Genomic DNA, 23,429 nt, shown 5'->3' on the forward strand with positions numbered 1-23,429 from the left:
TTAAAGGACCAGTTTTCAGGAAAACAACCGATGTTCAGGAGCCAAGGCTCCAGAGAAGCCTAGCGCCTCACAGGGTCCCTCTCCACCCAGTACAGTCACCAGTCTGTGGGCGGTTGCTCCAGTTCAAAGGCATTGGGTGGAGTCCTCTTCAGATGTCTGGGTGCTGGGCATAATTTCCAAAGTTACATCATCTTCCCTAGGGGTCTGCCATCTGGGGTTTTTTCACCACTGCTCTTCCCCGAGATGAGGACAAGAGGTCCTCCCACAAGTGAATCTCATGGCCTCTCGACACAACTACAAGGTTCCAAAGTTCTGTGTCAGATCCAGGGACCCGCTGACTGTTCGCAGTGGCTGCCATGCCAGTTCCATGGGACTTTCACCTAGTATCTGTTTCTTCCGACCCCAGTGTTACCTCAGGTACTAAAGTGCATCAAAGACCAACGGGTGACAGTGATCCTGGTGGCTCTGGATTGGCCCTTCAGGTCATGGTATGCCAATGTTCTTAAAATGTCGGCAGGTCCATGATGGAGTTTTCCACTCCAACCAGACTTGCTACAAAAATGTTCGCTTCCTCAGTTGCTTTTCATGGCCTGGCTTTTGAGACCAAGCTTTTGAAAGCTAAAGGTTTCTCTCCATCTGTAATCCACACTATGGGCCCGATTCAGACCTGATCGCTGCTGCGCATTTTTTTGAACAGCAGGCGATTATCGAACTACTGCGCATGCGTATGCACTGCAATGCACACGTGCGTCACCAAACAGCTACAAAATGGTGCGAAAATTTCGATTGCATGGTTGTTTGCAAGGTGATTGACAGGAAGAGGGTGTTTATGGGTGGTAACTGCCCGTTTTCAGGGAGTGTCTGGAAAAACGCAGGCGTTCCCCAAGCGTTTTTCAGGACTGGTGTGTGTGACGTCAGCTCCGGCCCATTTCAGCCTGATTTTTTTCACACTGAAGGAGTAAGTATTGAGCTACGCACAGACTGCACACACTGCAAAGAATGGAAAAAACATTCAATGGTGAGTGTGATGCAAACGGTTTTGCAGCTGTCCGCTGACTGAGGGGAATTTTCGCACAGTGTGCACATGCAATCGCATACTTGCACAGGGCGGATTTTCACTTCCCCTGGGCGGCGATTATCTGATCTCAGGACAATGTAATTTGCAACACAGTGATCAGGGCTGAATTAGGCCCTATGCTACAAGACCAGAAACTGGTTTCACAACACAAATTACCACATAGTATGGAAGATCTACATTTTGTGTGAACAGAGACGCAGCGATTGGACGCTGGTTTAGACTTTTATTCTTTGAAAGTACAGATTTCAGCCCTGCCATTTTTCTTTCAAATGCGTTTGGCCCTTCTTCCAGATGTCTAAACATTTTTACAGGGTGCGGTTTATAGTCAACCACCGAGGAATCTTATTCTGGTCCCATCAGCTCTTAAACAGGCTCCATTTGAGCCTTTACGTTCAGCGGATCTTCAGTTCATTACTTGGAAGCTGTTCTTCCTTCTGGCTAAATGCCTCAGCTTGTCGCGTTTCCAAGTTAGTAGCTTTGTCTTGCAAGTCGCCTCTTCTCGTTTTCCATGACAATAGACCGGTTCTCCTCACTGTTCCTAAGTTCCAGCCAAAAATTTGTTTCAGCTTTTCACTAAAACTAGGAATTTGTCTTTGGATTTTTTCCTTCTTCTGCCACTTCCCAGGACTGGGATGATCTGGCTCTACTGGACGTAGTTCAAGCTCTGCAGATTTACTTGAACAGGATTGGGTTTCCTCCTGGTACTCCGGTTTCCTCCCACAACCCAAAAATATACTTGTAGGTTAATTGGCTCCTAACAAAAATTAACCCTAGCGTGAATGTGTGTGTGTACATGTGGTAGGGAATATAGATTGTAAGCTCCACTGGGTCAGGGACTGATGTGAATGGCCAAATATTCTCTGTAAAGCGCTGCGTAATATGTGTGCGCTATATAAATAACTGGTAATAAATAATAATAAATAATAAATCCACTTTTCTTTGATGTTTTTGCATGGGACATTAACCATTTATTGCCAGTAAAGTGGCATTCAATATAAACACCAACTATAATTGTGAATGTAAAGTTAATTGCAGGATGCTAGATTACATAAATTAATTAATTTCATTCTTTGGAATTATGGGCCTAATTCTGAGTTGCTCGCAGCAGCAAATTTGTTAGCAGTTGGGCAAAACCATGTGCACTGCAGGGGAGGCAGATATAACATGTACAGAGAGAGTTAGATTTGGGTGGGGTGTGTTCAAACTGAAATCTAAATTGCAGTGTAAAAATAAAGCAGCCAGTATTTACCCTGCACAGAAACAAAATAACCCACCCAAATCTAACTCTCTCTGCAAATGTTATATCTGCCCCCCCCCCCCCCCCCCTGCAGTGCACATGGTTTTGCCCAATTGCTAACAAACTTGCTGATGCGATCAACTCAGAATTGCCCCCTATGTTCCTCCATGTGTGATGTTTTATCCTTCCATAACAGAATTATGTGATTACTTTAAATAAAGAAATGTTAGTGAATCCTGTAACTTTTGAATAAAAAGGAATCATCTGAAACTGATCTAGGTGTTATGTGATGTCAAATAAGTATGTAATAATTGTACCACAGTGGTACACACCTGACAGATCTCCAGAAGTATTGGATGATCCATAATAGAATCTTCAGCAAATATCCTAGTGAATTCCTTTACAGTGGATCATATCAGTTCTAGGAGAGGATGTATCTATCTTAATGAATAAATAGTTAATTGTTTCCATAGAGCTGACATTTTCAATTCCCTTTCAGGTTCTTGTTCTTGGAAACAAGAGAGACATTGCTGGTGCTCTTGATGAGAAAGAATTAATTGAAAGAATGTGAGTATGTGATTTACTGTTGTAAATGTAAAGTACCCAATCAGCAGTAAGTAAATTTCTGCTTACCTCTGCAAAGGATCAAAATAAAACAGTCAATAAGCACTTAAGAGCATGTACAGTATATTATTTAACATAGAAATCTCCAAGGAGACAATGGCTACATAAAACATGCATATACAGGATAAACAACACTAAAAGGAAAGAGGGGGAATATGAGAAGAAGGGGACAGACACAACAAAAAGCCCTAAGTATGAGTGTGTTGTGATGGACAGAAGATCATATCTGCATGAGAATTCTGCACATGAGGGAAGTATCTAGCCATCATTTGTAATCTGACGTAGCAGGAACCAAGTTGTGTGAAGCTGTGTGGTAGCATCCAAATGCTCAATATAAAGTCCCCATTTTTTGTAAAAGCAGATAACACCATTTTCCATGTTCAAAGTGTAAAATGCGGAGAATCATATGTTTAACTACTTTTATGATACAAGGGAAAGCTATATTACAACTTTATCAACCTCAACATAATCTCAGATTTTTCACATTATGCCACTCACTCAATGGTACGAAACACAAATTAGTAAGTACCAAGTACTGAGGTCATGGGTTTGTTTCCCACCATGCCCTAACTGTGTGGAGTTTGTATATTCTCCCTGTGCTTGCGTGGGTTTCCTTAAGGTTCTCCGGTTTCCTCCCACAATCCAAAAATATACTGGTAGGTTAATTGACTCCCAATGAAAATAAACCCTAGCGTGAATGTGTGTACATGTACATGTGATAGGTAATATAGATTGTTAGCTCCACTGGGGCAGGGACTGATGTGAATGGGTGAATGTTCTCTGTAAAGCACCGTGGAATATGTGTGCGCTACATAAATAACTGATAATAAATAATAACCCAAATTCTTTTGGGTGATCTATCTATTACGTTTCCATGATGGGTGAGCGCCAGACACCTTTTTTTCGCTCTTCCAGTGTTAAGTTATTTGCACTCGTATTCGAGTGTGGTATACCTACCTATACATTACACAAGTCTGAAGCTACATGAGCTCGCTTACATTGTGCGCTTTTCTTGTATATTTATATCTTTATTTGTTATCTTGTCTACACAATGTATGTCTTTGGAAATGTGCGATTAATTGTTTATTTTATATTATTTTCCTATGTGAATGCTGATCGTAATGTTTGATCCACATGCATATGCCTTGCTACTTTGTTAACAGTGTTTTGCTTCAATACATAAAAAGAAAAAAAAAAACAGCATAGCATCAGCAAAAAGACCTATTTGGACCTCACGGCCGGGCCACCTATGTAGATTCCTGAAAATAGAGGAGAGGCTTGAAGAGCGATAGCTAGAGGTTCTAATGCCAAAGCAAACAAAAGGGGAGATAAGGGGCATCTTTGACGTGTACCTTTTTCTGTAGGAAAAGGGGGAGACAGATAACCATTACTTAATATCTGTGAGAAGGAACCAGAATACAAAAGTTTAAGCACTGAGATGAAAACCTAGGGGTTTTTGAATCTACGAAGAGAATCAAATAGATGATTCCAAGTCATCTAAAGCCTTTTCACATCACGAGAAAGAATGGTATTTACTTGGGTAGACCAAGAGGACCGAGACCACTGCATCACAGAGCGGACTTTCCTAATATTAACAAATGACGACTTCAGATAAAACAAGGCCGGTCCTCATGTATAAGGGATGGTAAAATCACTTTAAGTCGTTCTGATAGAATTTTATAAACATCTTATAGTCCCTATTTAATAAGGATATTGACCTATTGGAACTGGGGAAGGACATGATCACGACCAGGTTTATTTAAAACTTTAAGCAAGGCTGAATTAAAATAGGGTTGTGGCAGTTTGGATCCCACGAGGAGTTCATTAAAAACAATTAGTAAAACTTCACTGATTCTAGGGGCCAAAATGTTATAATAATCATCTGTCGGGCTGTCTGGGCCTGGGGCCTTACCAGATTTCAGTTGATTTCCTGACTTCATCCATCCACTGGGAGCTAGAACAAATGGGGACTGTTCTTCAGACATTTGAGGCAAATTAAGATTTTGCCAAAAGGCTGCTCTTTTACACATCAACCTGAGGGGAGGCATATAATTCAGTAAAGCGCTGCATAAATGCTAGTCCTAGTCAATGAACCATCCAGGGTTCTAAGAGGTTTAATAGTAGTGGGATTACATTGTTCTTGCAATTACTAGGAAAGCAGCCAGCTAGACCTAATGCCATATCTGTAGTACAGTATTTTAACTAGAAAAAAGGAACATTTGTATGCAGATTCACTAGAAAATTATCAAATAATGCTTTCTTATGTAGATTTTGTTCTCTATTAGAGGGTAAACTCTAAAATCTCTGATAGGCCTAGGTCAGATCAGACTATGCATCAAAATAAGTGGTACAAAACACTTTCTACCTGTGGGAACAGTAAGACATAATTTCACCTCTGACCACCAGTTTCGAGGCTTGCCGAAATAGAAGTGATGAATCTTGTTCAGTCTCCATATTATTATTTCTGTAGTTGATCCAAGCTGTTTCCAACATACACGTAATTTTAAAGAATGGGAGAGAAGTGCAGGGAAATGCCACTGCCTATATGGCCCTCTAGCTGAATACCCGGAATTGTTACGGAATTTCAAGTATTTCCATGTGGGTAACTTTCATTTTGAAGGACTTCCTGGTAAACTACATTTTTAGTCTTTCCTTCAGGCTGGAGAATGGTCAGGCTGTCATAGAAGCTGTCTCTGGAACAGGCAACATACAACTGGCCATGGTAGAAGCAGTCACTCCTCAGATCCGCACTAGCCACTTTCAAACTCTGCCCCTGATCTGACCTTTACCGGGAACTGCAGCCGTTTGAACTGGAAATGGTAGTCTGATGGGATCAGAGGAATTCTCGGAATGGAGACAGTTTGAGTTGGATGCTAAAGAAGCCCCTAACATACCTCCGATTTAAAATGAACAAAAATCGACAGATTGTCGGTAAAAGAATTGTTAAAAAATTATGTTTTTTAAACCTAGATTAACATGCTGCTAAAAATATATACACAATTTAGGCACTTCATTTGGTAACGTTTGTATGCAAAAAAATATCTAAATCTTATCTTGATGAAGAGATAATGAAGAATTTATAAAAAAACACACTTCACCCATTTTTACCCCTTTGGGGGTGGACTTTTGCAAAAACCCTTCTTAATGGGTGCCTACATCACAAAACAAAGCTGCTGTCCAAATGTCAAGTTCCTAGTCCTCATGGTTCCAGAGATTTTCTGATGAGTCAGTCAGTCAGTGGTATTTGGCTTTTATATATGTACACTTATATATATATATATATATAAGTACACTATATATATATATATATATATATATATATATATATATATATATATACACTTTTATATATATACCCGTGCTTCGCTATGGAATTTCAAGTATTTTCGTGCATATAACTTTAATTTTGAAGGACTTCCTGGTAAACTAATTAGAGTTACAAAAGGACAACCTCCGCCTGCCGTTGCCAATCTATGGCAGGCCGCACCTCCGGGTGGGCTTTCCCCAGATTGATGCTGTCAAAAGGCTGGCGCTGAGGAGAATAATATGCCTCCTTCTCTGCCCTGTCCTGCCTCTGATGGCTACCCTGCTCTGTGCTGTAAATGTTGGGACGACATGCCAAGCTCCGCCCACTTTATGTTAAGTATGTAAGGTTTGCAGGTGTAGGCTGACTCTATTCCAAAGGGCCCTAGGTCTCCTTGCTTAGCTTATCACTCTCCTTAGGGCTCCTCCTTTGAGGAAAAAAGGTAAAGATTTTCGCACAACACTTAAGGTCACTGGGAGAGCTGTCAGTGCCCTTTACAAAGCAGATAAGCAGTTGCTAACTATAATGCTTTCCATTAATGCATTGAAGAGTCAAAATATCTCTGTCTCCTTTCCTCCTATTGCACTCGGAGAGGTTCGGCAATGTTTCCTTTAAGTGACAGGTTAACATCTGATAATTAAGACACTATCCTCACCTGACTGGAAATAGGTTGGTTAAGTACTTACTGTTTGTGTGTGTGTGCTTGTGTATATATATATATATATATATATATATATATATATATATATATCCAGCAAAGAGAGATGGCACTCAGAGACTGTTTTGAAATGGTGAAAGAGGATATCTGTATTGAGATGTTACAGCATCTAACGTTTTCGGAGCGATTGCCCCGTCCTCAGGATAACATCTACAGCAAAACACAAATGAACAACACATACATAAATACCCTTACCTGTCCCCCGTGTTCCCGCTCCGTCCAGCGCTCAGACCGCACGCCCACCGGAACCACTGCTAGCTGGCATATTGTGGATGGGTATATATATATATATATATATATATATATATATGTGGAGCAATAGAGAATAGCGCCTAGATACACCCGATAGGACACTTATATAAAAAAATAAAGTTATCGGAATTATTAAGTATCCTATTTTAATATAGTATAACACACCTCATATGTGAATGAGTGGCAGCTCTCACACAGTATAAGGATAGAGATCAGAAAAATGAAGTGAATAAGAGCGCCTAGTAGTGTTGGTGTGGAAATTTATATAAAAGATAACTTAGCTTAATAAAACTTTCAGCCTGATGATTCTCAGAGGTAAAACATGTAAAAGAGAGATAAAAAACAACATAGTGTGTACTGTTTTCAAACGTTTTTCAAAGATGCAAGCATTAGGAACTTTGCTGATTCCAATAATTTTGATGTAATAAAAACAGTAACAATTTATTAAACAGTAGTCCTGTCACAACCACAGGTGGTAGATAAAAGTAATTAAAAGAATATATCTCGTCTGGTCATAAATGTAGGTAGCACACGTACAGACTCAGATAATATAAACAGCTTATCTGTCCGCATATGGAAAAACCATAGATAAAGAGGAGTATTCAGGCAGATTCTCTATCTGTAATAGCAGGTATCAAACGTACAGGATTAGAATAAAAAAACAGCTTATCTGTCCGCAAATGGGAAGTCCAAGGGATAAGTATCAAGTTCCTGTCCCAACGCGTTTCGTCCTTTGCATGAGGACTTCATCAAGGGGATAACTCATATGGATATTACAGGATATTTATACCATAGTGGGTAGTCACATGTGAGCAAGTATACGTGACATCACTTCCTGTCAGTAATGATGGTGAATTTAAAAAAGCAAATAACCATCATATATCTGTCAATATAGTGTAGGATCAGTAGGTGGATTAAACTAGTTCACAGCAGAGATAAATTTAGAAGGTAAAAATGAAGAAATGAAATGGGATAAGAGAAACCGATATGGAACGCATATGACGTCACTTCCGCCCAATTGGAGCGCATTACGTCACTTCCCGGGGGTGGCCCGCTTATTTAATAAAATAGAACATATGTAAAGAGACATTTTTTTTTATATATATATATATATATATATATATATATATATAAGCACATTTCGCAGGGACACAAGGTCACAGTGTTGATGCGTCCCTGGTTGTACTAGAGTTACACAATAACGTCAGTGGATCGCAGCTGTAGCGGACGCCGGTATAGCGGAACGTCATTTCCGGCTGACGGCGAAGGAACGCATGGTGACACGCACATTCTTCCGGTTGAGTCGGAGGATCTAGACTGCACTGGGAGCTGAACTGGCAAGACATCACTTCCGGCTAGCGGCGGTGAGAGGCACAATAGTCTTCAGGTGTCAGTTCCTTGTTTAATTACGTCCATATTTCCACATGCCTGGAACGCACAGCCATCTTACTGATTCTATTTGATAGTAGATATTTCAAAGAGGTCCTGGAACGCACAGCCATGTTTTTTTATAAAAATTACATAAATATATAATGTCTATATGTATATAAAAAGTGTGTAAAAAGTGTTATAGCTAAGAGTCCTCAAGGAGATGTGGTAATAAAGTGCATAGTGAAATTAGTGCAAATATATTATATGAATAAAAAACATTTTTGGAAAAAAAAATTTTTTGATAATATTTTAAATGACTTTTAATAGCAGAATAAAAAGGTGATGAAAGTGTTAGGTAGTTTAAGACTAGAGAGCGGGGCGGTGACATCTTAAACAAACTGTCTAAAAGAGAAATGTTCTGGATATTCGAATTAAGAACACTGGCACCTACAGGATTCAACGAAGGTTTTGAAATTGCACCTTTTTTATGAGTCTTAAACTACCTAACACTTTCATCACCCTTTTTATTCTGCTATTAAAAGTCATTTAAAATATTATCAAAAAATTTTTTTTTCCAAAAATGTTTTTTATTCATATAATATATTTGCACTAATTTCACTATGCACTTTATTACCACATCTCCTTGAGGACTCTTAGCTATAACACTTTTTACACACTTTTTATATACATATAGACATTATATATTTATGTAATTTTTATAAAAAAACATGGCTGTGCGTTCCAGGACCTCTTTGAAATATCTACTATCAAATAGAATCAGTAAGATGGCTGTGCGTTCCAGGCATGTGGAAATATGGACGTAATTAAACAAGGAACTGACACCTGAAGACTATTGTGCCTCTCACCGCCGCTAGCCGGAAGTGATGTCTTGCCAGTTCAGCTCCCAGTGCAGTCTAGATCCTCCGACTCAACCGGAAGAATGTGCGTGTCACCATGCGTTCCTTCGCCGTCAGCCGGAAATGACGTTCCGCTATACCGGCGTCCGCTACAGCTGCGATCCACTGACGTTATTGTGTAACTCTAGTACAACCAGGGACGCATCAACACTGTGACCTTGTGTCCCTGCGAAATGTGCTTATATATATATATATATAAAAAATTGTCTCTTTACATATGTTCTATTTTATTAAATAAGCGGGCCACCCCCGGGAAGTGACGTAATGCGCTCCAATTGGGCGGAAGTGACGTCATATGCGTTCCACATCGGTTTCTCTTATCCCATTTCATTTCTTCATTTTTACCTTCTAAATTTATCTCTGCTGTGAACTAGTTTAATCCACCTACTGATCCTACACTATATTGACAGATATATGATGGTTATTTGCTTTTTTAAATTCACCATCATTACTGACAGGAAGTGATGTCACGTTAACTTGCTCACATGTGACTACCCACTATGGTATAAATATCCTGTAATATCCATATGAGTTATCCCCTTGATGAAGTCCTCATGCAAAGGACGAAACGCGTTGGGACAGGAACTTGATACTTATCCCTTGGACTTCCCATTTGCGGACAGATAAGCTGTTTTTTTATTCTAATCCTGTACGTTTGATACCTGCTATTACAGATAGAGAATCTGCCTGAATACTCCTCTTTATCTATGGTTTTTCCATATGCGGACAGATAAGCTGTTTATATTATCTGAGTCTGTACGTGTGCTACCTACATTTATGACCAGACGAGATATATTCTTTTAATTACTTTTATCTACCACCTGTGGTTGTGACAGGACTACTGTTTAATAAATTGTTACTGTTTTTATTACATCAAAATTATTGGAATCAGCAAAGTTCCTAATGCTTGCATCTTTGAAAAACGTTTGAAAACAGTACACACTATGTTGTTTTTTATCTCTCTTTTACATGTTTTACCTCTGAGAATCATCAGGCTGAAAGTTTTATTAAGCTAAGTTATCTTTTATATAAATTTCCACACCAACACTACTAGGCGCTCTTATTCACTTCATTTTTCTGATATATATATATATATAAGATGCTAGTGGCAGCACATCCAATAGTACCATAACTTTGCCGGTGCCCTCCTAGGTCCCTCAGCGAGGTCCAATATAAACAACGGTGGCGGCGGCACTCGAAGAATATGGCAGACAAAATGCAGGTTGTAAGCAACAACGTTTTGGGGTATTTATTGTCACCCCATCCTCAGGTTAAACAAACACAAACAGAAATATACCTTATATACCCTCCACCAGCAGCTCCCGCGGCGCCCACAAGTGACGTCAGCACTCGGCGCCGTGTTGTCAGGACAACACAATATACAACAAGTGCACGTATGAGAACAAGTGAATACACATAATTAAAAACAGTCCATAATAACGGACATAGAAAACAACAAATACAATACAGAATGTCAAAGCATACTATATATGTATATAGAAACGTATCTGTAATTTGAACCCGCCACAGTGTTAGAGGGATCCTGCCGCTTATCAACAGGATCCAATAAGTCAGAATAATAGATGCAACAATCTACTAGTCCAGTAACCTATGAATAGATCTTATACTTCATAAATAACAATGTAACCCAGGATTTTCATTCAGTCCTTTTGGAGCAAGAGTACCCAATTCATGTATCCATCTGGCTTCCTTACGTAATAATCTTAAAGATCTATCTCCATCACGTAATTGTGCTGGTTCATGGTATCTCAAACATGATACATTGTGTTTAGCCGTCAAAAAGTGCCTTGCGACCGGCTGATCGCTACACCCAGCAGCTAAGGCATTTTTAATAGAAAGCTTGTGATTAGAGATACGCTCCCTCAATGTCCGGTCAGTCTTGCCGACATAATTGAGTCCACACGGACAAGTGATCATATAAATTATAAACTTAGTCGTGCAAGTAACCCTGTGTTGTATAATGTACCGACGTCCACTGTGTGGATTACAAAAATATGCGCCCACTATTAGTAGAGCATTAATACTGGGCGCATATTTTTGTAATCCACATAGTACATTGAGGGAGCAAGGCACTTTTTAACGGCTAAACACAATGTATCATGTTTGAGATACATGATTATAGATCATGAACCAGCACAATTACGTGGTGGAGATAGATCTTTAAGATTATTACGTAAGGAAGGCAGATGGATACATGAATTAGGTACTCTTGCTCCAAAAGGACTGAATGAAAATCCTGGGTTACATTGTTATTGATGAAGTATAAGATCTATTCATAGGTTACTGGGCTAGTAGATTATTGCATCTATTATTCTGACTTATTGGATCCTGTTGATAAGCGGCAGGATCCCTCTAACACTGTGGCGGGTTCAAATTACAGATACGTTTCTATATACATATATAGTATGCTTTGACATTCTGTATTGTATTTGTTGTTTTCTATGTCCGTTATTATGGACTGTTTTTAATTATGTGTATTCACTTGTTCTCATACGTGCACTTGATGTATATTGTGTTGTCCTGACAACGCGGCGCCGAGTGCTGACGTCACTTGTGGGCGCGCGGACGCCGCGCCGAAGGAGCTGCTGGTGGAGGGTATATGTCACAACTGAGGGCTGGTGCTGACCAGGGGAAGCCTCAATTGTAGGGGCTGAGGTATATGTGAACCTGGGAGGCAGTACAGAGTTCTTAGACATGCAGGGAACCTTTACCACAGATGCCCGAAGGCGTGACCATGACAACAAAGGAAAATTCAAAGGTTTTATTGAAACTCAGCTCACAAGCATATGTCGGCAGTTAGCAATATTAAGAACAGCATATAAGTCACAGTTCCCAGGAGTGCATATAGGCAGTCTCTAGGTGTGGTTTAATTAAGCACAGTCTTGAAGGACTTGGAGATGATATTTCCTTACCAACACCGATGCACTGGGTAGCTGATGGGAAACAGAAGCTGATGACTGAACTGCCGGGAAATGCCGGATAGAACCGACACAGGTGGTGAGCTGTGAAATGGTGTCAGATACCAGTGTAATGGAAGATCAGATGCAGAAACACTGGTGATGCTAGAGATCGATGACAGAGCACCGATGGTGACTTGGGATCGATGGCGGAACACCGATGGTGATTGGGATCGATGGCGGAACATCAATGGTGACTTGGGATCGATGGTGGAACACCAATGGTTACTGGGGATCGATGGCGGGACACCGATGGTTACTGGCAGGGCAGAGCACCGCTGGAAGCTAGAAGCTGGAAGCCGGTCTCGGGTAACTGCCAGTCACAGAGTGCAATGTTGAGACACTGCAGAGTCAGGCTGTACTGCAGAGAAAGTTCATGGGAGAACTGCACACTGGAATCATTGAAGACAATTGAAGCACTGACAATCTTTCCAGCCCAGGAACAAGATATTTATACCAGCTGGGAAACAGGGATTGGCTGGCTGATTAAGCAGAGTCTAGAGTGCAGCTGCTGGGTAATTAGGTAGAAACCAGAGTGAAACCAGATAGGCTGAAAAGCAACATGTGATGAAAGCAAACATGGCTGCGCCCATGTTTGCTTTTGGAGGGAAAGATTGTTTGTAACTTGCATGTGAGCTTTAACCATGAAGCTGCCAGAATCACAGTGAAGAGTTTTGAGACAATGAGATGCAGCGTGCTGCATGCAGACAGTGCAGATGGAATCCAGGCTTGGAACACTGGGACAGTCTCAGGAGGCATTTGGAAGGTAAATACTGATAAGGAATTACCTGGATCGTGACAGCACCCCCTCCTTTAGGAGTGGCCCCAGGACACTTCTTATAAATTCTTTACCTGAACAAATGGAAGAATCTAGATTAAATCCTGATGAACTTGAACTGGCTGGAACCAGAGGAGACTGTACTGGACCTATAGACGAGACCAGATTGAGTCCAGACAAACTTGAACTGGCTGAGACCGGCGGAGACTTTGGGCCGACGGATAGGACAGGATTGAGTTTGGAGACCGTTGAATCAGCTGGAACTGAAAGAGTCAGAATCTGGTTAGAACCGGAATGAGTGGTATCTGAATGTTCAGTTAGACCATCCTGGACCTGGTCCATGCTGGATGCCAACAGGGTGGTGCTCTCTGAAGATGGCAAACAGGAGTTCATAACTGCATCTGTAGCACAAAAATTTCCATCTGGGAACTTGGCTCTGGATACTTCCCATGGGGCTGAAACTTTGGTGACCCCTCCCGGGGTTGACGAATCAGACACCTCTCTCAGGGTTATTTTCTCCAGCACCCCCCCCCCCCCCCCCCTGGGGTTGACAGATCAGAAACCCCTTTTTGAGAAGACTCATATGCCCCTACTAGATCTTGAACATTGGATACCCCTTCTTGACGCCCCTTCTTGGGCTGTAGACACAGACGCCCCTTCTTGGGCTGTAGACACAGACACCCCTTCTTGGGCTGAGTAAAGAGCGTCATCATTCCAGAAAAGTTCGGACGCTAGGATCTGGAACTGCACGAGATATTGACCGACTGTTTGTGTCCCCTGACGTAGCCTGAGGATATCAGAGGAGGCAGAGGTCACACGACCTGGTTCATCAAAGATGCGCCTGAAGGTTGCCACGAAGTCTGCATATAAAGAGAGCAGGGCATCAGACTTCTCCCATAGAGGTGATACCCAATCGAGGGCGGAGCCACTGAGGAGGGAGATGATGTAAGCAACCTTGGTGCGGTCAGTTGGGAAACTGCCAGGCTGTAACTCAAAATATATCTCACACTGATTTAGGAAACCCCGACAGGCTTTTGGGGAACCATCAAACTTGGCAGGTGTCTGTAAATGGAGACAAGGAGCAGAAACGGGAATGGTGGGTGGGGATACCACCAAAGGTACTGCAGTTGGCACACTTGACGCCCCTGAACCACGGAGGGTTACTTGTATTCCATCCAGCCGAGAGGAGAGGTCCTGGAGACAGCGGATCACATGGCCCTGTGCAGTCTCCTGACGTTCAAGGCAGGCTGCAAGTTCTTGCATCGGGTGACTGTAGTACTGGTCGCACAGGTTAAATAGCTTTTATGAGAATGGCCCCTTATTTATTTTATCCAAAACACATCTGTGTTATTCATAACAGTTTAGGGGGTGCTACCACGGGCAAAGTAAATCTGCACAAAAAGAAGGAAAAGAGGGTTCGGAATGCCCTAAAGTGGTGCACACAATCTTATATTAAAATATAACTTTTATTACCATATACAATAAAACCAGCGAATATTTAAGAACAGAGTAGAGTAGTGTACATAAGAAGGAAATCGTGATTAAAATTGGAAAAGCTGCGCACTAGATGTCACCCGTATGGCTCCTAAATTATGATTTCGGGACAATGAAGAGTGTGTCAGGAGTATATACTTTCTCTATAGCTTTGTGCCCAGGACTGACTGGACACTCACTAGGGGAGCTCTACTGAGTTTCTCTGGAAAAGACTTTTGTTAGGTTTTTTAGTTTCAGGGAGACCTGTTGGCTACAGGCTCTAGCAGATATATAGCTATAGAGAAAGTATATACTCCTGACACACTCTTCATTGTCCCGAAATAATAATTTAGGAGCCATACGGGTGACATCTAGTGCGCAGCTTTTCCAATTTTAATCACGATTTCCTTCTTATTTACACTACTCTACTCTGTTCTTAAATATTCGCTGGTTTTATTGTATATGGTAATAAAAGTTATATTTTAATATAAGATTGTGTGCACCACTTTAGGGCATTCCGAACCCTCTTTTCCTTCTTTTTGTGCAAGTTCTTGCATCGGCCTGGTCGCTTGGACCTGGTCTCTGGCCGGATCCATTAGGTCAGTGCTTACTGTCACAACTGAGGGCTGGTGCTGACCAGGGGAAGCCTCAATTGTAGGGGCTGAGGTATATGTGAACCTGGGAGGCAGTACAGAGTTTTTAGAAATGCAGGGAACCTTTACCACAGATGCCCGAAGGCGTGACCACGACAACAAAGGAAAGTTCAAAGGTTTTATTGAAACTCAGCTCACAAGCATTATGCATATGTCGGCAGTTAGCAATATTAAGAACAGCATATAAGTCACAGTTCCCAGGAGTGCATATAGGCAGTCTCTAGGTGTGGTTTAATTAAGCACAGTCTTGAAGGACTTGCAGATGATATTTCCTTACCAACACCGATGCACTGGGTAGCTGATGGGAAACAGAAGCTGATGACTGAACTGCCGGGAAATGCCGGATAGAACCGACACAGGTGGTGAGCTGTGAAATGGTGTCAGATACCAGTGTAATGGAAGATCAGATGCAGAAACAGTGGTGATGCTAGAGATCGATGACAGAGCACCGATGGTGACTTGGGATCGATGGCGGAACACCGATGGTGATTGGGATCGATGGCGGAACATCAATGGTGACTTGGGATCGATGGTGGAACACCAATGGTTACTGGGGATCGATGGCGGGACACCGATGGTTACTGGCAGGGCAGAGCACCGCTGGAAGCTAGAAGCTGGAAGCCGGTCTCGGGTAACTGCCAGTCACAGAGTGCAATGTTGAGACACTGCAGAGTCAGGCTGTACTGCAGAGAAAGTTCATGGGAGAACTGCACACTGGAATCATTGAAGACAATTGAAGCACTGACAATCTTTCCAGCCCAGGAACAAGATATTTATACCAGCTGGGAAACAGGGATTGGCTGGCTGATTAAGCAGAGTCTAGAGTGCAGCTGCTGGGTAATTAGGTAGAAACCAGAGTGCAGCTAATAGGCTGAAAAGCAACATGTGATGAAAGCCCATGTTTGCTTTTGGAGGGAAAGATTGTTTGTAACTTGCATGTGAGCTTTAACCATGAAGCTGCCAGAATCACAGTGAAGAGTTTTGAGACAATGAGATGCAGCGTGCTGCATGCAGACAGTGCAGATGGAATCCAGGCTTGGAACACTGGGACAGTCTCAAGAGGTATTTGGAAGGTAAATACTGATAAGGAATTACCTGGATCGTGACAGTATATAAGGTATATTTCTGTTTGTGTTTGTTTAACCTGAGGACGGGGTGACAATAAATACCCCAAAACGTTGTTGCTTACAACCTGCATTTTGTCTGCATTATTGTTCGAGAGCCGCCGCCAACGTTGTTTATATATATATATATATATATATATAAAGTAAAGATGGAATGGACGGCACTCATAGGCGAAAATTTCCTGCAAAACACAAAGAGCTTACCTAAATAGACTCTTCTCCATAGCCGAGCCGCCTGCAACCGCCGCCAGAAGTCAGGGCTCGATGACATCATCACTGATGGCGTGCGTTTCTCACGCTCCCCTTCAGCTTGGTGCGTTGCTAGGCAACCCAGTCTGCGGAGGCAAATAAAGACATTCATTGAAAAGTGCACAGTGCATGAGCAAATTGAATGAGAGATATAGTGAAAATACAGTGAAAAGAAAAAAATATATGAGCACATAATATCAGAATATGCAAGATCTAAGGCTGGACTAGTGTCATCAAACGCAATATAAATATATAATCTAATGTTCTGTGTAGAGTTTGTAAAGACTCCCATGTTGTATAAAACATGTCCAATGTCTTGTAGAACTTTAAGTAAAGTATATATATATATATATATATAATAAAAAATGCTAATGAGGACTAGTCTAAGAGTAGTAAAGGTTATGGTAAGGTATTCAGTAAAAAAGCAAACGATACGAATTTAGAGAAAGCAGCTAAGGCTCAATTGTTCATTGAGACCATGGGGGCACCACAGTGTTAAGTCTATGGATCCATCGTGATTCCCATTGTAGTAATGCCTTATTTCTGTCGCCACCCCTGGTTCTATTGGGTTCCTGGTCAATCAGTTTGTACCTCAGCGTGGATATCTGATGATTACAAGTTTTAAAGTGTCGAGCAACACTTTGAGTCGGAGATCCCCCTTCAAGGGCAAGGCGGATAGAAGATCTGTAGAGAGCCATCATCTCACAGAATGCTCTCACAGTTTTGCCTACGTACAAAAGTCTGCACGGTCATCATATTATGTAAATCACATGCATACTAGTGCAGGTCAGGATGTGTTTAATTGGGATTTGTTTCCCTGTCTGTGGGTGCGATAAAGTTTTACCAGTTTCCATATAACTGCATGTAGTGCACCCAAGGCATCTGTAGCATCCCGGTTTGTGTGACATAAAGGTCGTAGATGGTTGTTTGATCATAGTTACTTCATTATGGACTAACCAGTCTCTAAGATTTTTATTATTGGAATAACTAGGACGTAACTTTATGGACTGGAGTTTAAGGTCCAGATCAGATGTTGTTATGATCGGCATGCAGCAATCGCTGTTTTCATCGATGTGTGACTAACATAATTATGTTTTTGAACAAAATTAATTATATATTTCTCTTACGTCCTAGAGGATGCTGGGGACTCCAAAAGGACAATGGGGTATAGACAGGATCCGCAGGATCTTGGACACACTGAAAATACTTAAACTGGGTGTGAACTGGCTCCTCCCTCTATGCCCCTCCTCCAGACCCCAGTTAGACTTTGTGCCCAGGACTGACTGGACACTCACTAGGGGAGCTCTACTGAGTTTCTCTGGAAAAGACTTTTGTTAGGTTTTTTAGTTTCAGGGAGACCTGTTGGCTACAGGCTCCCTGCAGCGTGGGAGTGAGGGGAGAGGAGCAGACCTACTTCTTCTTAGTTTAAGGGCTCTGCTTCTCGGCTACTGGACACCATTAGCTCCAGAGGGTTCGATCACTTGGTGCGCCTAGCTGCTTGTTCCCGGAGCCACGCCGTCACCCCCTCACAGAAGCCAGAAGAAAGAAATCGGGTGAGTATGAGAAGATCAGAAGACTTCAGGACAGCAGAAGACTTCGGTACAGCGCTCCATGCTCCCACACACTATCACTGACGGCACTCGCAGGGCGCTGGGGGGGGGGGCCCTGGGCAGCAGGTTACTGGGGTCCGGGAGCCGGCAAAAGCCTTTTCGGTGCCTCTGCACCGTTTCTCAGCCCCCGCCGGCATTTTCACTATCGTCAAATATGGCGCGCTGAAGCCCGCCGGGAAGGGGCGGATCTAGCGCGCGGCTCACAGCGCCATCTTTTTCTCCTCCACACGGCTGAAGGAGACGCTAGACCCTGTTGAATTCTCTTGGTTAACTAAATTAATCATCTTGTTGCTGTTTGGGTTGTTAGGTAAAATTAATGAATTGAAAATGGATTTATAAAAATCAATTATTATTTATTCAAAGGGCCACGCCCGTATACAGGGGAGAGGGACATCCTCTCGTCCTGTGTCAAATCATTTAACAACGACATACACGTATCAACAATGAGTTTTATATAATACAAAGTAACGCCCATTTTGTATATACCTCCCATATGATTTCATTCTTCTGGAATACAATGTTAGGCAATAGAGTTATGCAATATTGGGACAATTATCAAGAATACTAAAATGATACTCGTGATATTGAACTGTGTCCATATTAGGAATTACATCTGGACTCTGAGCTTTTAGAAAGTGCGTATGTGGAATTAATACTCAGCCAACAAAGTTGTTTTTCTCTCAGGGTGTGTATAAAGTTCAAGATGAATTTGCTATATCATCTAGCTAAAATCAAAATGGATTCTGTTATGCTTTCATATTATACTAGTGAATATGAGAACCCTTTGCTTATTAAATGTATACATAATATACGTACTATCCCGTAGTGCACACACATAACTGTTAGGCCTTCAGCAGGTTGCCTCAGTCCCAGTATTCGACAGCTCCACCCTTTGATCAGGGACATTATCCATGTGCCCTGTCATCTCAGGAGAATTTCTGGGAACGTATAGTTCGCTAATAATCATTTCATGTAGTATTGCTATTCTGCCTTTGACAGTAGCCTTCTAACTACAACATATGCCGCACCTGTATGCGGTGAACATCAAATGAATGTCTATAATCACATCGGGGTTGCCAAAGAATAAACCTCATCACAGAATACATCATCACATACAATCACATACAATATATTTAAAAAACGTTTTCCTAATCCTGAAATTGAATACTAAAATTTAAACATTTATCTTTTCCAGTCCATATAATAATGCCTTGGTTAAAGTTCTTTTTTTTTTTTTTTATCATGGGCCTCCTTTATATACTTGGCATTACACGTATCAGGATCCGTAATGTCTTTGGTCAAATAAGCACAGTAGTGAGCTCAAAGTGCTGTTTCCGGAAATCAACAATATCCTCCAATTTGTGGTATTAAAAAATGTAGAACAATATGGTATCGTAATAGTTCATGTCCAATGTCCTGGAATCATCACAAATGTCCACAGTTCTGGAATATCCTATCATAAAGTTCAATCATGTTATCAATAATTTAACTGAAATAAAACGTCAACTTCCAGTTGATTAATCATACGACTTCATTAGCCATAGGAGAACTTATTAGCCACCTTTACCACTTCGAGGTTTTATTGATACTCTGGTGGCTGGAACATGTTTCCTGATTACTGAGTCAATTACTCTTTTTTTAGGAATAGTTCATCCTGCAAGAAAACTTTTCTCAAGTTAATATATGTTTTTGTATAAAATTGCTAAATCATTCTTCTTAAATAACAAACATTTTTTTAGAATTAATAGGTAAACAATTATATATCATATCCTAAGGACATGGTGACAACTACCATTCCCCGTTATGTATGATATCTTCTTTTAACCTTTGAATCTACTCCTAGTAAAATACATATTACATCATAAACCTTAATGAACATCATATGTAACCATTACTATATATATACCTAACTCATTATATCTAGCACATCTAGAAACCTTAGGTTAGTATATTGTAACAATCCTTTCACATTCCCTTAAATCAACCTTTTCTATCTACATAAGATAATTTTTTTTTCTGTATTATTGACCTATTTTATTTCCACTAACTGAAATACACCCGATATGTGTAGCTACTATTATCACCAGTGGTTCTTTCTTGAGATACTGTTGTATCTATACACATGTACCGTGTTTCACTATTATCACGACTCTATAAAGTTTTGGTAATCACATCAAATGTAACTTGCATAGAGAACTTTGGCCTGCTATTATCTATGTATACATATCTAACAATTATAATAGTCTTAAATAATGATTAGCAATACAATTTATATAGCTGCAGTACTTAAAATCTTTCCAACAATTAATGGTATTGCTGGACTGGATACTCCTCAGAATAATATCCTAAATTATTTAAATTATCCATGCATTAATCTATACATTTGTCTTCAAGTGGAGTATAATACTCACAACCACGTTTTTCAAAGTGTGTGTTCGTTACACCAGTCATAAATCCCTCTGGATTTCCTGCTTAGAAAAGAAAAGAGGAAGGAAGGGTCTTATTGAAATAATTCGCATCCACAATAAGGGATGAGTACTCATACCTACACCACACGTTTGCTCGCTCTCTCTTCAAAGAAAAATAAATAAATTAAGTCTTAATGCTGTCATAAATAACGTTGCTCCCGTATACTTTCAAAAAAGTTAAAAGTTCTGTAGGATATTAGCTTATAAGCACATAGTCTATTATCAATGATCATAATCATCTCTATCTTGATTGAAGGGTTCATTCAAATACAACTCTGTGGTAGTAACAGTAGTAACAGTCTCTGTATTGTCTCTCCATACAATTGTTTTTAGTGTTAGGTTCCTTTAAGCTCTGGTCTCTGACCTTTTCATTTCATTGCAAGCTCATGGATCTAGGTGTCCTTCTTCTGCAGCCTTTGCAACGGCTGTATCAGAGTCAGCGGTACTTGCCAAGGACCATCCTATGCGATCTGTAATGGAACCAAAACATAAGCAACTTCTCACCATAACACCGTCTTCACTCTCTTAGTGATTGTCCTGTGCCGGACTGTGTGTTTTCGTGTTGGTTAAATATCTTTCCAAGGTTCTTGCAGCTTTTGATATTCTTGTAACTGTTTAAATAATTTGTGTGACACATTTGAATCGTCAAATCATTTTGTAGTTTTGAATCAGTCTCTGGATAATATATCTTTGCAGGATAACATATCTTTGCTGGATTCCAAAAAGAATAACAAAAAATGATATAGAAGAGAGACAAAGCAGAGGCTTAGGTGTAATTCTACCACTATTGAACCAACGATTGGACCATGCCATGATTCAAATTCTGCCTTTCCTGTCTCTTTTGTAGATTAATAATGCTTAATTCTTTAAACTTTCCTTGTCCCATTATGACTTTTTATTCTCAACATTACACATATTAAACACAAAATATTTTTCAAACTCCTATAAACTCTATCTATCAGTAAAGAAACTTTACTGTCTTTGAAACAATAGCTCACACCTCTGGCCTTATTATTCATTTTTCAAATAACCCCTTTAACACCTGTTACACATACTATAGTTCCTTATTTTTGCATTAAACTATGTTGTATTAAAACAATGTTGTTTTTAATCAACCCAATCATCTGCAGTAAACATGCTATAGCTTTCTTTATCACCATCACGATCCCTCTTATTATCACATAATTTATTTTGGTCCCATGCCAAAACACAATGTACACTTCTCCATTAACTTCATCCTACCATAGAAAGCTTGTGAATCTATTTCATGTTAATTACCCTTGGATTTGCATAACTCATGACATTTCCCCTTAATGAAAATTGGCAACAACACTTTATTATTAATAATACTAATTCACCAATTCACCATCCCATTATCCCCTATGGATGCTCGAGAAATTATTCTCCTGTTCATCAGTTTTTTTTCAATTCCTTTAAATGCAATGTAAAATGCGATGTAATCATTATAATTGTCTTACTCATCCACATTATATTCCTTATACTCCCCACTTTTGGGGGTGAGGAAGACAAGTATGCAGCTGTATCTAAGTTGTGGTGGATACTGTGTCACCAGAGGAAACCCTACCAGGATAGGTTCTTGGACAGGGGAATCGGGTGACGAGGATCAGTGAAGCAAGTAAAAGGACTGATACGCTGAATAAACCATCTGTGGTGGTGCCTAGGCTATTTTCAGCCTTGGACCCATGTTGCTTCTTTAAGCTAGCCCAACGCAATCCCATTATATGGTGAGAGATTTACATCTATCACACGGTCACTTTAACTGGTCCAGATTCACCCATGCACTTTATGTATGTAGTATGTCAGTGAGTTTGTGTCCTAATAAACACAATTTTCACGGAACAAATCATTTGTTACAATTTCCCTGTTGGTTCATATATCCCCTATTGAGTGAAGGGATATATCTTTAAATCTGAAATCTCTCCGTAAGCTACACTATTGCATTTTATATTTAAGTTGTATACTGTCAGAGGTAAAATGTACACATCATATAAAATCTACTGCTTAACCTCAGTATTAAACCTATATACTCAGTATTAAACATATATGTTCTTGCTGATGCATAAGTGGATGGTTTGGCTCTGACTGTGTATTCATAATGTTTTATTTATGATAAAGTGTAATATTGTATTACCTTCTATAATTTCTTTGGTTATGACCTTAAATGTATGCATATAGCATTTCCAAAAAAAAAATTACTGTATCTAGAGATTTATCATCTGGTCATACATATCTATCTATCTATCTATCAATAAATGTATACCAAGGCTCCACCCTCTAAGGGTTTTAACTATCTTTGGCCTAGCGCCAAAAAATGTCTAGGTAGTTAACTATGTCAGCACACCGTTGACTTTTGTCTTGCGCCACCTTGTGGTCTTTTCTGTAAAAAAAACACAACTGTTTAGTATCTGACACCAATACTTCAAATAATTTATAGCACAAAGGTATATCATCCACATACTGGTTACATTTCTCAACATATCATTCAGACTGGCCAGTCCACACAAACTGTACGTTTCTCGTGCACACCCATCACTTCCTGTGCTTCCAAGCAAACTTTTCTTGGACTGTGTCCAT

General features: G+C 40.4%; 1 protein-coding gene across 2 annotated transcripts in view; it reads left to right on the plus strand.

Moving 5' to 3' along the window:
• The window catches only part of LOC135042301 (ADP-ribosylation factor-like protein 8A), a 344,687-nt gene that overhangs the window by 226,163 nt on the left and 95,095 nt on the right, over positions 1-23,429 (plus strand). For both annotated transcript variants that reach the window (XM_063955010.1, XM_063955009.1), the window contains one exon: positions 2,815-2,882. In XM_063955010.1, coding sequence (XP_063811080.1) covers positions 2,815-2,882 — 68 coding nt within the window. The remainder of the gene's footprint in view (positions 1-2,814; positions 2,883-23,429) is intronic.

Source organism: Pseudophryne corroboree, chromosome 2 (assembly GCF_028390025.1).
Source record: "Pseudophryne corroboree isolate aPseCor3 chromosome 2, aPseCor3.hap2, whole genome shotgun sequence".
NCBI classification, from domain to species: domain Eukaryota; kingdom Metazoa; phylum Chordata; class Amphibia; order Anura; family Myobatrachidae; genus Pseudophryne; species Pseudophryne corroboree.